Below are 15,952 nucleotides of genomic sequence, written 5' to 3'. Positions count from 1 at the left end.
CAGTGCTTAGAGTCTGTTATTCCAAATCCATTTCACATTTATCATTTCTTCCATGTATAGTAATGCAGTTGTGATGTTTTGCAGTGGAAACCATGCAAGTCATTTGTTGTTCCTGAATGCTAGTATATCCATGAACATAGACCAGGGGTGGCCAATGGTAGCTCTCCAGATGTTTTTTGCCTACAACTCCCATCAGCTCCAGCCAGCATGGCCAATGGCTGGGGCTGATGGGAGTTGTAGGCAAAAAACATCTAGAGAGCTACTGTTGGCCACCCTTAGCATAGATTCCTAAACTCCACCCCCTCCAAATATTTCAAGTCCGTTAGCTGCATTGGCTCCCCACTCCAGCCATTAACTTCGGGACCCCCCATGATCCCCTGCCTCCTCAGTGTTACCATCACAGATGTCTTCCCCCAGGTGGCAGGGCCCCACCCCCTTCCTGGAGCAGACACAAAATTATGATTTCTTTCCAACCTTTCTCCCCCAGGTGGCTTACATCATCCCCCTCTCCTCCATTTCATGCTCACAACAACCCATGAGGTTAATTAGGCTGAGGGTCTGCATTTGGCCAAAGGCCACCTACCTAGCTTCCATGGTACAAGTTGGGAACAGAATCTGGGTCTTCCAGATCTAATCTCACACTCTATCCACCACACCAAGCTGGCTCATTCAGCCAGACCACTCTCTGGCCCCTTCCCCTTCACACAGAAGCCTGTGAGGTGAGGGAGGGAACATGTTGGTGCTGCTGAGCCCCTGCTATATTGGCAGATGACAACGACCAGCAGAACAACCATCCATAGCCACCCAAGTCATCTGAGAGGCCTCCTGTGAGACATGTACTCAGGAAGCCTTCAGAGGAGTGACAGGTGGGCTGAGGGAATGGGGCAGGAAGGGGTGTGAAACTTCAAACTATGGTGAAGTGTGAAGACTCTGGATACTTCCTCCATGGGGCCATGGGGAAGAGAACTGAAGGTCCCCAGCATGGCATACATCTCAGCAGGATGGTATTACAGGTGGAATTGGAAGGACTGGTTAGTACCATGCTCTACTTTTCAAGAGGAGGGCTGGAACAGTGGTCAGAGCAGAATGTGGGAAGGGAAAGCAGGACTTGCCACACTCACAGTTCTCCCTGTTGAACCTCCACCTGGAGATACATAAAATAGAGATACGTCTAGCCAGACCTCAGATTCAGCAGGAGCTCACAGGAGCACAGCTCCTGAACCTTTCTGAGGGTTCCCGCTCTTCCTCCCCACTTACCTTGTCCATTGAATAGTAGGTGCAGCTGCATAACAATCCCTGGATTAGGAGAGCGGGCAGCAAGTCAGTCACCAGAGGCTTTGCCATGCCCCCAGCAGCCCTCATTAACCCCTGGAGAAGCCCACACCACCCTTTCTCCACTTCTTATGTGATTTTGGGTGGTGGGTGGCTTGTTGGCCTTTTGATGGGGGGGCAGCCCAGGAGAGCCCCAGGCGTGGCTTGGCCTGGCTGGATCTCTGCGTTGGGTTGCTTTTGGCTGGGGGGATATGCTAATGAGTTAAGCTAATGAACTCCGCCACCTATTTTCCTACAAAACAACCCCTGTATTTAGCCATGGCAACTGGTCACAAGTGCATACCGGGCTTAACCATGGATGTATTGTCCTGACAGGGTCTCTAAATGCCGCCTTACCACGAACTCCCCTTGTGGCACATGATGGTACCATCCAAATTATACTTCCTATCCTGTGTTGCAGTGCTCACAGGTTGCTGGCAACCCATTCACAACAGCACCTGCAGCTGTTGCTCAAGAGTTGCATGGCAAGCTGGTGGACCACCACCGCCACAGACACACCCTGTTTTTCCTGAGCGTGGGAACCAGGCAAATGATAGAGCATTCCCCCCCACATCTCCCAGGCAGTCTCATTTTGACTTGCAGCTCCCTCTGATTTCCCTCACATCCACTTGATCGATCAAGTAGACGTGAGGGAAATTGGAGGGAACCATGGGTCAAAATGTGGCTGTGCAGCAACTGGTGGGGAATCAATTGCTTGATCTGACGAAAGCAGAAGCCCGGAGGCAGAGCAACAATGGCTGTAGAACTGGTCAGAGAAACAGAATGAGGGCAAATGATTAGAGCAAGGGAAAAAACCAACCTCACCCTTGCCAATGACAATTCATGGAGAAAGGAAAATTTGAAACTGCTTACCAAAAATTGGGGGAGGGATAGTGGCCAGTGGTTTGTGATACCTGTTCTATGTTTCTTCTACTCAGTCATTATAGAATTTGTGTAAGTCATTGACTACCCTAGGTTAGTTTCCTGCTATGTAACTTAAAATGGGAATAGGATACCACTTCTCTGCTGAACTGTGGCTAGAATTAGTTAATGTTTGTTTAGCACTTTGAAGTTGTAAAGTGATACAGAATTGAAGTGCTCAGTATTGTTTTTGTAAGTACATGAGAACGATAAGATCTCTGTGTAAGCTGTAGTTTATGTCTGACATTTGGATCCATAAGAATGGAAAGTGAATTCTTTTGGAGTTTTTTTGTTGTACATGTGTGTATGCATGCGTACCCATGCTTGGAAGTCATGGAAACCTCTGGTGACTCCTACTGGAGCATGAAGGGTATTCAGAGTAGGTAGCCTGCCTCTGCCTCCCAACCATGGTATTCTCTGGACGTCTCCCATCCAAATACTTTCCAAGGTTGTCCCTGTTTAGCTTCTGAGATCTGATGAGATTGGGCTTGCCTGGACAATCCAGGTCATAGCTGGAAAGTTAAGTCCTTTGATGAGTTGATGTCTGAATAAAAACTTGCTGACTTCCAGGGGTAGGTAATATTCACACATGAACTGGAATCTGGAGTGCGGATGAGATAGAGGTGGAAAATCACTGATTTCTGCCGTGCTATCCACCGTGAAAGTGATTGAATTCAAGGAAGTTGAAAATCATAACCCAGCAAGAGAGATGCAAAAAAGTTCTGAGTGTTTTGTAAGTCCAGAAATTCATTCATATATATATATATATATATATATATATATATATATATATATATATATATATATATATATATATATATATATATATATATATATATATATATATATATATATATATATATATATATATATATATATATAAAACACATCAGGGTCAAGGAACTCTTTGCATGAAGTGTTTGTCTCTCTTCCAATAGCATTTTTTGGAACTGCTGTTATTAAAAATTAATAGCAGATGTAGAAGTTACTGCAGTTTTTATTTCAAGATGAATTTTATTCTTGTTATTAAAAAAAATCTGGATCAGTAAGTGTCAAATAAAGTAAAGCTTACTGGTCACTATACAACAGTAGTTGTAGGAAGCCTGTCCATGTTGAATTTATTATGGCTGTGGTCCTACAGTTTTTACCCTCAAGTTAATCAAACTGAAATAAATGGATTTATCTCATAACCAGTGTTCCCTCTAAGCTGAGTTAGTGTGAGCTAGCTCACAGATTTTTAGCCTCCAGCTCACACATTTTTGTCTTAGTTCAGGAAGGATGACACCAGAGCACACTAATTTATGCAGCAGCTCACAACTTTAATGACAGTAGCTCACAAAGTAGAATTTTTGTTTACAAGGCTCTGCAGCTTAGAGGGAACACTGCTCATAACATAAATGGTTTATGATCTCAGGCTATGTGCCATAAACCTTTTGCATTGACTTCATGCTTTACACATTAATTCTTCATGTGTAAGCATCAGATATTGTTTTATAAGTCTCTGAGCATAAATATATGAAAATTATTTGATAGCCAGTATGGAATGCAAATGGGTGAACTATTAAATAGCTTTTTAAAAAAATCATTTTACTTAGAAATAATAAAGCATCAAGGAAGGAAATATGTCTGTTTTAATTAAGAGGGATATTTTTAAAGGTATTTAAAAACATCCCAGAAAGAAAGTCTTGGGGAAGTCTTTTCTCTGCCAGAGAAATTGGTAAACTACTGTCAGAGTAGATTATATTGAACTAGATGGAGCCATGGTATGACTGAGGAAGAGGTGGGTTTTGTTCATGTTCAGACTACTGAAGCCCATCTTCATGATGAGCCTCAAGGACTCTGCTTCAGTTCCTCTCCCCCCATCAGAAAGGAAGTGACTTACTGCTCAAGATTAAGCTGTTCCGTGGCAACACCCCTTCATTTTAATGGCTTCCCTGCAACTGCATGCCAAGTCTTTCTAGTTTCGGACACCAGGCTAGGACCATTCTGTTCACCCAAGCCTGTGTGTGTTGGGTTGTCTGTATTCTTGATTATTGCTTGTTGACTTCAAAAGATTTTAGAATGCCAAAGTAACTATAGGCTGTTTTAATAATTGGTTTCAGTGTTTTATTATATATTGTGTTTTTATGTTTTTATTAAAAGTGACCTCAGAAACCTGAGGCTGAGAACTGGAACAGATTCAATCAAACAAGTAAAATAAGACTATAAACATGTGCAGAATGTATATTTGTAAACTGAGCCACAACCTGCAATGCATGGATTACAGAGACAACATAAGTGACCCAGCACATACCAATGCTACATGAAAACAACAGTCATTCTCTATAGGAATGAATTAATTCCTAAATGTCTGTTCCATTTGTAATTTCATACATCCAAATTCAAAAGGGATTTGTTCTAAACGTGCTTTGTCAAAATTTGCAAGCATCAAGTGGAGCCCTTAAAGCACAGAAGAGAAGGTATGAATACCTCCCTCCTCCTCCTCTTCTCTTGCTCTCTGTACCCAGGAACCTTGACTTACTTTTGTTCTTTTTCCCTGAGGGTGTGCAATTCTGAGATGCCTGAGTCAGATTCCTAGTCTTGGAGCTTCATTCCCATGCAAATTTAAACACTGAGGCCGTTTTCGCACTAGCCTTTGCTCTGGCGTAGCGCCCCATTTACCTCCGGATCTTTTCCTGGATTTCGCACCTGTTGCTCCGGCGCCGCGCTTTGCTCCGGCGCTTCAGGGGTTTTACACCGGAGTATGTTTTTCAGCATGCTGCCGGAGTTTTTGAAAACCTCCGGATCCACACCGGATCCACTCCGCGGACTTTGCAGTGGGAAATCCATCCACGCCGGATCGACTGCTGTGTGGGCGGCACCCTCTCCCTTTCCGTCCTCCCACCCCATCCACCCCCTTGGCCAATCATCAGCCTTTCGCGGCGCTTCCCCAAAGTGCCGGCACGGCCATTTTTTTTTAAACTTCACAGTTTTGCGTACTAGCGATATTTCGAAATTAACAAATAAAAAAAAAAAACCCTCCTGGAATAGCCTCAATTGCCACTTCAATTGGTTTCGTTAGAATTTTTTTTTATTATTGACTTTAGTTGCGTTATTTCGCTGTTGCGTTATCTTGATAATGCGAAAACGACCATTGTTGGGGGGGGGAATCTAGTGCCGGTGCGGGCCAAAGCGTTCATGTGTGCGGCAGGAGGGATGTGCCGGGCCAGGTGGAGGGCAGCCTCATGCGCGAAGGCGCAGCTGTCGGAGGAGGAGGACGCGGCTTGTGAGCTGCGACGGGCCCGGGCGAGGCTCTTGCTGCCTGCCGCTCTTTGTGGCTCGCATGGCCACCCGGGTGCTGAGCATGAGTGCCCGCCTGGGGCCAGAGGAGCCCGTCTTCGCCCAGCTCAAGCCAGTTCTGGGGGCCCGGGAGGCCGCGCTCTTCGGCGGCCCCGGGGAACTCAAGCCGCCGCCCGGAGCCGGGGGAGGAGAGCGCCTGGGAAGGATGTGAGTGGAGATTCGCTCGCTCCGATGAGCTGACTCGCCACTACAGGAAGCACACCGGAGCCAAGCCTTTCCAGTGTGCTGTGTGCAATCGCAGCTTCTCTCGATCTGACCACTTGGCCCTGCACATGAAGAGACATCAGAACTAAGGCCCCGGGACTTCCTCCTCCATTTTATCTGCATGCACACATGCCCAGTTGCTGGGTGAAGTTGGGACGTCAAGCATGCAGCACCTCTTTGTGCATCTGCATGTTTGCAGTTTCCCACCAACTAGCGATGTGCATGTGCGGAAGCGGGTTTCTATGAATGTATGGCTGTGTCTAGCGTTGCGCGGAGGGGGACAAACGATACTGTACGTTCCAGGAAGATTGTTTTCTAATAAAGTTGTGCGTTCATGTGTGTGTGTTTTAAAAAGGGAATGCCTCCCTCAGCTGTGCCACCAGGATTTCTGGACCTGCACAAAATCGCCATGTATAAAATGGGAAGTTGGAGTCCTGCATTCTTCTCCCTGGCTACATTCCGCTCGGTTAGAAAATAGACTGTTAATACATAATGCTTCTGTTAATACATAAAGGGCTGTGGAGGATTCTACAGCTGCAGCCAATCCATAAGCAGCAGCAGCACACGTGATGCGGTTTGTCCACGAAAAGAAGGGGAGGGAACAGCTGTGCCTGCTCGATGTTACGTTAGTACGTTAGTACGTCATTACGCAACCAGACTTGCGCTTAAAAAAAAAAAAAGATTGACAGGGCATCGAACTCAAGTCGATGCCAGTGGGAAAATGATTTGAGCCGGGGCTTCAGGGAAGGTGACTCCGCAAAGAGTCACTAGTGGGAAAACGAGAAAAATGATCCGGACATAATTGCGCCGCGGAATAAGGGGAGCAAACGCTAAGTGCGAAAACGGCCTGAGTGTTCTGCCAGTGCATTGAAAATGACATGACTTTCAGCAGCTAAGGCAGTCTTCATCAATTTCATTTTCAGTATACTTGGGAAGTACCTCTGAAGTCCCATGAGGCAAAATCCAATCCAAAAGGAGGTAAGGTGATTTCATGACAAAATCCTAGAACACCAGATCATTCCTAACTCTTTCACTGCAGTCTGTCTGTCTACCTATCCATCTATCCACCCACCCATGTTGTTATCCTGCCTTTCTGCTAAAAACGTTTGAAATTGTCCCTCTTCCTGAGGAATTCCAGTTCTGTAAAGCTGCAGTACTGTAGTTGAAGCTCTGCTCATGACCTGAGTTTGATCCCGGCGGAAGCTGAGTTCAGGTAGCCGCCTCAAGGTTGTCTCAGCCTTTCATCCTTCCAAGGTCAGTAAAATGAATTCCCAGCTTGCTGGGGGAAAGTGTAGATGACTGGAGAAGGCAATGGCAAACCACCCTGTAAAAAGTCTGCTGTGACAATGTTGTGATGTGACATCACCCCAGAGTCGGAAACGACTGGTGCTTGCACAGGGGACTACCTTTGCCTTTTTACATGAGGTGAGGTGGAAGGATGGTGTTAAGATCTCTAACTGATAATTCTCAACATCTCACTAAATTATAATTCCCAGGATTCTTTGGGCCATTGTTATTAAAATGGAATAAAATGTTTGTCTGTAGTACAGACTGTCACATTTAATTTAAACATATAGTGCTTATTTTCTCTCACACAAAGAGATATCCCTTGCATTAACTGCTTCCAGCTCACTCTGATTTTACACACAAGGTCCATCCTCACATGACCCCAGTCCTTTTTCATAGAGGGTGCCTCCCAGCCTCTCAGCTAGTGTTTCTGATCTATGTGGCTTTCTTTGAGTGCATTCACACTACGCTAACTAATACATTTTACATCCAGATTTTTGCTATTTTTACACAGTAAAAATCTGGATGTAAAATGCATTAGTTAGTGTAGTGTGAATGCACCCTTTGTCTACCATTCTATTTCTACCATTCTATTTCCACATTCTATTTCCAACAAACATATTTGCTAGTACCACTGTAGGAGATGGATATGGGCAAGACAGGCCCATCCTTTCCTTTCAGTCTGTGTCCCAGCACAAGAATAAGAGATCACTTGTCAGCAACAAAAGGAGGAGGATGCTAATCTGGCACAAGGAAATCTTTTCCATCTCTCTGCAAAATCAGACTGGAGAAAGCATCGGCCTGCCATGTGTCACTGACAATGAAAAGACTAGAAAAATGAACTGTGTATTTATAGGAGTAACTGGAATATCTAGTGTTACAACAGCAAATATTGGAATAAACAAAACAGAGGTTTGGAAAGAATGCAATCTTCCTCACTTCCCAGCACAAGTCAGTCAATCTGGGAAGAAGGAGGGAGAGAATGAGGATTGCCTTTAAGGAGAAACTTGCTGCCTGCCTCAGGGTCTTTTCCTCTGTTAAAGCTAATATGAGCTACAATACTGAAACAGAGTGACTGCTGACCTGAGACAGCACATCAAATCTGGCAGCTATCTATTCATTTGACAAGCACTGCAGAGAACAAAGGAGAAGTTCTTCAGTCTAAAGAATCCAACATGAATTTCTCTGGGTTGTAAAGATATGAACAACAGAAATTCAGGATTACATGAGAAGAGAGATGATGAAAGAAACAACATACAGGAAGTTGGGTGGGAAAAGGTCAGGATCGGATGGGATTCATTCCAGGAGATGAAAGGAAGTGACTAACTGGTACATGACTGCTCCCTAATAAAGAACACAAGTGGAGAGAGGAAGGTACCAAGGACTGGTGAGATACTATTCTAATACTTATCTAATATTCTGAGGTCAAGATCCAGAAATTCTTTGCTGTACAGCACTGACAACAGTTGCGACACTGCCTGAAAATATCAGCAAGAAAATGAAAGATTACAGGAGCCGAGAAGCAATGGAAAAAGTGAAAGCAAGGCCAGTTGTTCTCATAGATCATGCAGAAGTAAGACATACATATTAACTCTGGCTCTTTGGAAGAGACAACCTGAAGCAGTTTCCCTCAGAAATGATTTAAGTAGGAAAACAGCAGTGATATTATCAATTTATGTCTATCTTCAGGGCATTCCCAAGGGACTTGAAAGAGGCAGTGGTATGTCTGCTTCTAACAAAAAAACCCATCCCTGAACCCTTTGATATTTGTCAACTTCCACCCAGTTTTGAATCGTTAATTTCTGGGCAAGATAGTTGAGAGGGTGGCAGCTGAGCAGCTACAGGATTTCTTAGTTGATGCTTCCACACTGGATCCCTTCCAGTCTGGCTTCTGCTTTGGCCATGGGGTCGACACTGTGCTGGTCACTCTCATAGATGACCTCCAGAGGCACCTGGATCAAGGCAGGTTGGTGCTGCTGTTGCTCTTAGATCTGACAACAGCATTTGACATGGTCAACTATGATCTGTTTACCCACCGCCTTGCTGACACTGGGATATGGGGATTGCTTTACAGTGACTTTACTCCTTTTTCCATGGTTGAGGACAGAGAGTAGCACTAGGGGAGAGGATGTTACCCTCTTGAATGTGAGGTGCCACAGGGGGCAATCCTCTCTCTGATATTTTTTACATCTACGTATGCCCCCTCACCCAGTTGGTCTGGGGCGGTTGAGTTGGACTATCATCAATATGTAGATGACACCGAGCTCTACCTGTTGATGGATGGATGGATGGACCTCAGATATTTTGGACATAATGCTATGGGCCATAGCTGGATGATTGCAGCAGAGCTGACTGAAGCTGAATCCAGTGAAGATGGAGGTCCTGTACCTGAGTTGTGGAGGACTAGGGTTTGGAATCAGGCACCTGGCCTTTGGTGGGCCTTTGGTGGTACCAGTCTTGAGGGTAAGGAGCCTTGGGATGATACTGGATTCCTCCTCTCCATGGAAGCCCAGGTCACTTTAGTTGCTGGATCGGTGTTTTATCGTCTTTGGCTAATCAGGCAACTGGTTCCCTATCTCACCCCTCAGGACTTAGCTATGGTGATCCATGTGATTACTGTAACTTGTTCTACATGGGGCTATCTTTGAAACCTGATCTGGAAGCTGCAGCTAGTGGAGAATGTGGCAGCATGCCTGCTGTGCTGATGGCAACACCTCCATGGGTACACATTCAGCCAGTGTTGTGTCAACTGCACTGGCTGCCTATTGAATACTGGATCTGTTTCAAGGTTATGGTCTTGACCTTTAAAGCACTTTGTGGCCTGAGACCATCATATCTTCATATGAGCCCCAGAGAGCTTTACGCTCTTCCAACCAGTACCTCCTGGTGGTCCCCAGGCAGAGGGATGTCTGCTTAGCCTCAGGCAGGGCAAGGGATTTTAAGCCCTTGTTTCATCCTGGTGGAACATGCTCTCACCTGAGATCAGGACCCTGCACAACTTGCTACAGTTCTGCAGGCCTTTAAAATGGAGTTGTTTCACCAGGCTTTTAGCTGAGGCAGCAGGCATTCCATTGTTTTGGCCTTCTCTGTTCCCCCTTTCTCCAGTGCTTCTCTGGTTATGATTTTGGCATTGGAGCTGTGTGGGGTACCTATCTTTGTCTAGCATGAGGCATGGATTTTTGTTATTGCTTTGTTGTGTCATTCATCGTTTTACTATTTTTACTGCTTTTACAGTCTGATGGGGGGTTTGTTGTAAGCTGCCCTGAGCCCACTCATGGAATTGGGCAAGGTGGTAATAATAATAATAATAAATAAAATTGGAGATTCACAAATGTTCCCAGTTTTATTCAGAAATGTTCTTGGTGGTTGCTCCTCAGACATTGAGCTTCCTTTCAGTTGAAAGGTTTGTATTCTTAAGGCATACATCTTTTAAAAGGTTTATTTCCCCCTTCTATATTAGATGTTTTAATTTTTTAAAAATAGTTAAAACATCAAGTAAAAAAAGAAATAGGAAATATGACAACAATGGTGATAAGATTTAAGAAATGCTGATGCAAGCAGGAGTATGTGTCAAATTAACAGCTAGTGACAGAAGAAGAACTAAGGAAATATCTGTTTAGATTAATGGAGAAGATGTGAGGAAGGTGGGAATAAAGTGGAATGTGGGTTCCCTGTGTCTTGACAAAACCCAGAGTTCAAATCATTCTTCACAATTAGCTGCTTCTACTGAGCCATAAGATTTTGGAGCACAGCCCCTTTCCTCTGCCTGATTCAGACTTTTCATCTTCCAATGATCATTGTTAGTGGTTTCCAGACAGCTGGCATTTCTGGGTAAAAGCTGTTACTCAAACCTGGTGTTTAGTACAGATCAGATTTTGTTACTATCTCGGCTCCATGTTTGGTGGTGAGAGGTTTTTCCATCTCCAGCCAAAAATTTGTGGACATCACATTACAAAGTGTATTGTTCCAAGCTAACTTTTGGCATTAAGTACATGGTAGACTGCTTACTGATGTGCAGGCCCATGCACATTTCAGGAAGCAAGCTGGCTGGAGCTATCATGAGAGGGAAGATTATAGACGGCAATGTCAATTTAAATGTATTTATTTAGATATTTATACCCCACTTTTCTTTTCAATGGCTGCAATCACACACACAAAATAATGCATATTCAAGCCACTTTCAGTGCCCTTTCCAACTGGATTTTACTGTGTGAACTGGCAAAATCCAGTTGGAAAGTGCATTGAAAGTAGATTGAAAGTACATGATTGTGTGTGTGTGATATAGGACCCAAGGCAGCTTACAAAAATAATGTTCCCTTCCTCCATTTTATCCTTGTTATAACCCTGTGAGGTATATCCAAGAGGGCAGCTATGTTGGTCTGAAGCAGTTGAACAAAGCAGGAGTCAAGTGGTACCTTTAAGACCAACCAAGTTTTATTGAGAACGTAAGCTTTCGTGTGCTCTCTAAGCACACTTCATCAGACCTGATCCCCTCGTCTGATGAAGTGTGCTTAGAGAGTACACAAAAGCTTACGTACTCAATAAAACTTGGTTGGTCTTAAAGGTGCAACTTGACTCCTGTGTGGTATATTAGGAGAGAAAGTAATTGGCCCAAAGTTACCCAGTGATCTTCTATGGCAAAGTGAGGATTACAATTTGAGTGTCTCATATCCTGTTCTGACACTCTAGTCATTACACTATTCTGACTCTCAAGGCTGAAATTCTTCTTTACAAACTGATCCTCAGAAGGGACTTCTAGTACAACTGAAGTGCTGGAGGAAATGTTTCCTGGCTGTCTCCCCACTCTTGTGAACTTCTTGGAGCCTTCTTGAAAAGGTTGGATAGAAAAAATTTAATTAGTAAATAAATAGCAGTAAAAGCTGACTATGCAAGGAGCATGCTTGGAAAAAAAAAAAGGTTTCCATTGGCAATTGTCAACCCCTCAACATTTGGGAATTTACTAATGAGTAAGCACACCAGAGTGTTTAAACATTAGGCAGTGGTACTTGGTCTAAAGCAATGCTTGTGAGAAAAGAAAGGAGGAGCATTGGTTTGGGCTCAGCCTTAGCCAAAGGACTTGTCTCTGTGTGTGACTGCAGGTACCCCAATCCAACATTTCCTTCTGGGTTCAGGGGCTCTGATGGACATGTGGAGCTTCCACCCCTAAGGGATTTTCCATTCAGGTTCTACCCATACAAAAGAATCTGCTGCTCCCAGCCAGTGACTGTCATATGAGTTTCATTTGTTTACCAGCATGTTGACTTTCCACAGGTTGTAAAACAAAAGAGAAGTTGTTGCTGGAATGGGGGCAAGGGAATTAAACATTCCGTATCAGGCTGTTCTCCATTAGGTTTGCAAATATGAGTGTCTTTTCTTGTATCTAGTGTGATCAGCTGTGGAATCTCTTGAGTCACCATGTCATGAATTTTTTTCCTGATGGGTTTCCTTATAGGAATCAGCATACTGTCTGTTCTGCATGTTGTTAAGCTGCATTTCCTTAGTTCTATGCCCATTTTTTGGCTTGTTTAAAGAGCATTTGTGAATGAGTTGTTAACCCCCACTGATTTGCTATTGTTCTTGTTCAGTTCAGTCAAGGTTTTGTAATATCTTTTTCCTGTTTGTTTTCCGGATATGTTGTGCAGTATGTGTGTTGATTTGACAGTCCCACTTTATATATATATATATATATATATATATATATATATATATATATATATATATATATATATATATATGCGCATTGGGATACCTCAATGAAGCACTCCTTATTCTACTGTAAACCTTAGAAAAAAGGATTTCAGCCTGAATAGTTGTAGCTGCTGAAGGAAATAAAACTAAAATTGTAATTTACTTTTGTCCTGCCAGCAGTTACTCAGCCATGAGTGTAAACATAAATATTCTTCTACTGACAAAACAGGAAAGTTACAATCATGAATAACGACATTGCTATCCTTGGCTGGCACACATCTCTACTACAAGCCCATCTTTAGTTTCCAGAAACAACCTTTTAAGTAGTTACAAGGGAGAAGTATTTTTTTCCTGTGGTTCATACAAATGAATCACTTATTAAAGCTCTCTCTTGAAGCCAAACAATGGAACAAAACAATGCTAGCTGCACGAAGCAGCAGACTACAAAGGATGCAAGTTTGGGAGGGTTTTTTTTTTAAGATCAGGAAGTTTTGTTATTGGAAACTCCTGTTAATTTGCTCTGGCCTTGCACTACGTAACCACTGTCTGATTCTGGAAACTTTTCTCCCCTTCAAGTTAGCAATGACAGACTCCTCCCGTGCTCTTTGCTTTGTTCAGTACTGGATGTAGGCACACTTAATCTCCACCTGGACTGAACTGGGATACACAGTAAACAAATGAGGAGAATTTTGTGGTCCATTGTCATCTGTGGTTACTCTCGGCTGGGCCCAAAAGCTATAAAGCTGTATTTGTGAATTATCTCCAGTTTTCCACTTTGAAATGGGAGAGGCACATGATATAAAACCTTTGAAGAGTTTTCAGGTGCAAATTTTTTCCCCCCAAAAATGTATCTCTGCATTCACGAGGCTGTTTACTTTCCTGTCCCTTGAACATGTTCAATGAAAAGCTAGAAATAATTATTTCATTTTTGAAAATCACAGTCAAAATTGTTGCTTAAAATATTTTTGCCAGCATCACCAGGGGAGGTATAAGTACAATATTGGCTTGGAGGGATCAAGTTAAACAGATCTAGTTTTGATAACAGGCCGTCCTTCTTACTTGACTGCATTTTATTTTTCCATACATGCTATATTTGAGAAGCATTATAGTACAAGGAAAAGTTGATGTGATACAATTATTTTACAGATTGACAATTTATGTTGAGGTGGAAATCAGGATTATTTGGTGCATGGTGCAACATTTCATGTTCCTTCTGACAAGTTTAAAATCTAGCTGTTTTCTGACTATATAAATATAACATTATCATAATCCTCAATTTTAATGTGGAGTCTCTTATTATGTCATTGCTGATGTTTTCTTAAATAACTATGTCCCCCTCTCTTTTTAGGTCTGAGACACTGACAATGGAAGCTACACAGATCAACATGTCACAAAGCCCACTGGTAAATGAGGCCATTTGTGCTAAGGTGAAGAAATGCAAACCTCGTGTGATGTCCAAAAGTGGCCACAGCAATGTCAGGATTGATAAGGTGGATGGTATTTACTTGCTTTATCTTCAGGATCTGTGGACCACAGTCATTGACATGAAATGGAGATATAAACTTACTTTATTTGTAGCTACTTTTGTAATGACTTGGTTTCTTTTTGGGGTTATTTACTATGCCATTGCATTTATTCATGGAGACCTCGAAGAAAACAAATTCTCACGCCAACATGTCCCCTGTGTCATGAATGTAGACTCCCTAACTGGAGCATTTCTCTTTTCTTTGGAATCACAAACAACCATTGGTTATGGCTTTCGTTTCATCACTGAGGAGTGCCCTCATGCCATTTTCCTCTTAGTTGCTCAACTGGTCATCACAACTTTGATTGAAATCTTCATTACTGGTACCTTTCTAGCCAAAATTGCCAGACCTAAAAAGCGGGCCGAGACCATTAAATTTAGTCATTGTGCTGTCATCACCAAACACAATGGACATCTTTGCCTGGTGATCCGAGTGGCAAATATGAGAAAGAGCCTTCTGATTCAGTGCCAGCTATCTGGAAAGCTTCTGCAGACCTATGAAACCAAAGAAGGAGAGAGAATTCTGCTTAACCAAGCTACTGTCAAATTCCATGTTGATTCCTCATCTGAAAGTCCTTTCTTGATTTTACCTTTGACTTTTTACCATATATTGGATGAGAACAGTCCTTTGAGAGATCTTACACCTCAAAACTTAAAAGAAAAAGATTTTGAACTTGTTGTCCTCTTGAATGCCACAGTTGAGTCAACAAGTGCTGTTTGCCAGAGTCGAACCTCATATGTTCCAGAGGAAATCTTCTGGGGTTATGAGTTTATGCCTGTGATTTCTGTATCTCAAAATGGCAAGTATGTCGCAGATTTCAGTCAGTTTGAGCAGATCAGAAGTGCAGATTGCAACTTGTACAGTATGGATTCTGAAAAGCAAAAACTGGAAGAACAGTATAGAAAGGAAGACCAAAGAAACAGAGAATGCAGAACAGTGTTATTTCAGCAAAGCAATGTTTGAATTCTTATTTATCATGAACTATAACCAAGTGTATATTTCCACACCTTAAAAATTGATAGGCTACATAGTCTTGTCTAAACAGCTATGATGCAGAGAATTTCTGAATACATCATGACTAAGTTTGCTTTAATTGGATTGGAATGTTTGGGGCTATAAAGTGGAATAACTAAGATGGATTTCTCTTAAGGGTGTCCCCATTTGTCAACTTTTGTAACAGACTCTTCTACTTTTCAGTCAATATGTGGAGTATGATACAGTATGTTGGACAAATGTTTCCAAATATGCATTCAACATAATTTAGCTGTCTAAGTAGAATGAAAGAGTTGTTTTTGAAAGTTAATATACAGGATGTTATTTACCTAGCTTCACATTAGTTAGGAAAAGGGGAAAAAACTGTACAAAAATAGTGCAGTTGGAAATCAGATTTTTACAAATCAGTCTTCACAGAGAGAAAATGTTTAATAACAGGTAGACTCTAAAATGGAACCTCCAGTGCCATGAGATCCTAAGGTGACATTGGCATGAACATCATTTTTTTATGCCAGGGCAGAACCTCCTTTGAAAATTGTGAGCCTTCTAGCTGTTGATGAGTTATCCAAAAGCATCCACCAAGATTAAATAATCCATCTGAGAGCCAGAGTAAATGTCTCTGTTGTATCTGAGGAGTGAATGAGCATGTCAAAGGAGCATGAAGAAGGAAGAACAGTGGAAGA

At 42.7% G+C, this 15,952-nt stretch overlaps 1 protein-coding gene across 3 annotated transcripts in view; it reads left to right on the top strand.

Annotated features, from left to right (window-relative positions):
• KCNJ15 (potassium inwardly rectifying channel subfamily J member 15) overlaps positions 1–15,626 on the top strand; it is a 31,382-nt gene extending 15,756 nt beyond the window's left edge. For 2 of the 3 annotated variants that reach the window (XM_060234260.1, XM_060234261.1), the window contains exon 2: positions 14,099–15,626. In XM_060234260.1, the coding sequence (XP_060090243.1) occupies positions 14,115–15,239 (1,125 nt within the window). In that variant the 5' untranslated portion in view covers positions 14,099–14,114 and the 3' untranslated portion in view covers positions 15,240–15,626. Of the gene's footprint in view, positions 1–8,129; positions 8,450–14,098 lie in introns of those variants that run through there. The other variant, XM_060234262.1, reaches the window with a different exon arrangement.
• Positions 15,627–15,952: the final 326 nt, after the last annotated feature.

Source organism: Heteronotia binoei, chromosome 3 (genome assembly GCF_032191835.1).
Source record: "Heteronotia binoei isolate CCM8104 ecotype False Entrance Well chromosome 3, APGP_CSIRO_Hbin_v1, whole genome shotgun sequence".
Classification (NCBI taxonomy): Eukaryota; Metazoa; Chordata; class Lepidosauria; order Squamata; family Gekkonidae; genus Heteronotia; species Heteronotia binoei.
This window is presented reverse-complemented; position numbering and strand designations above follow the sequence as displayed.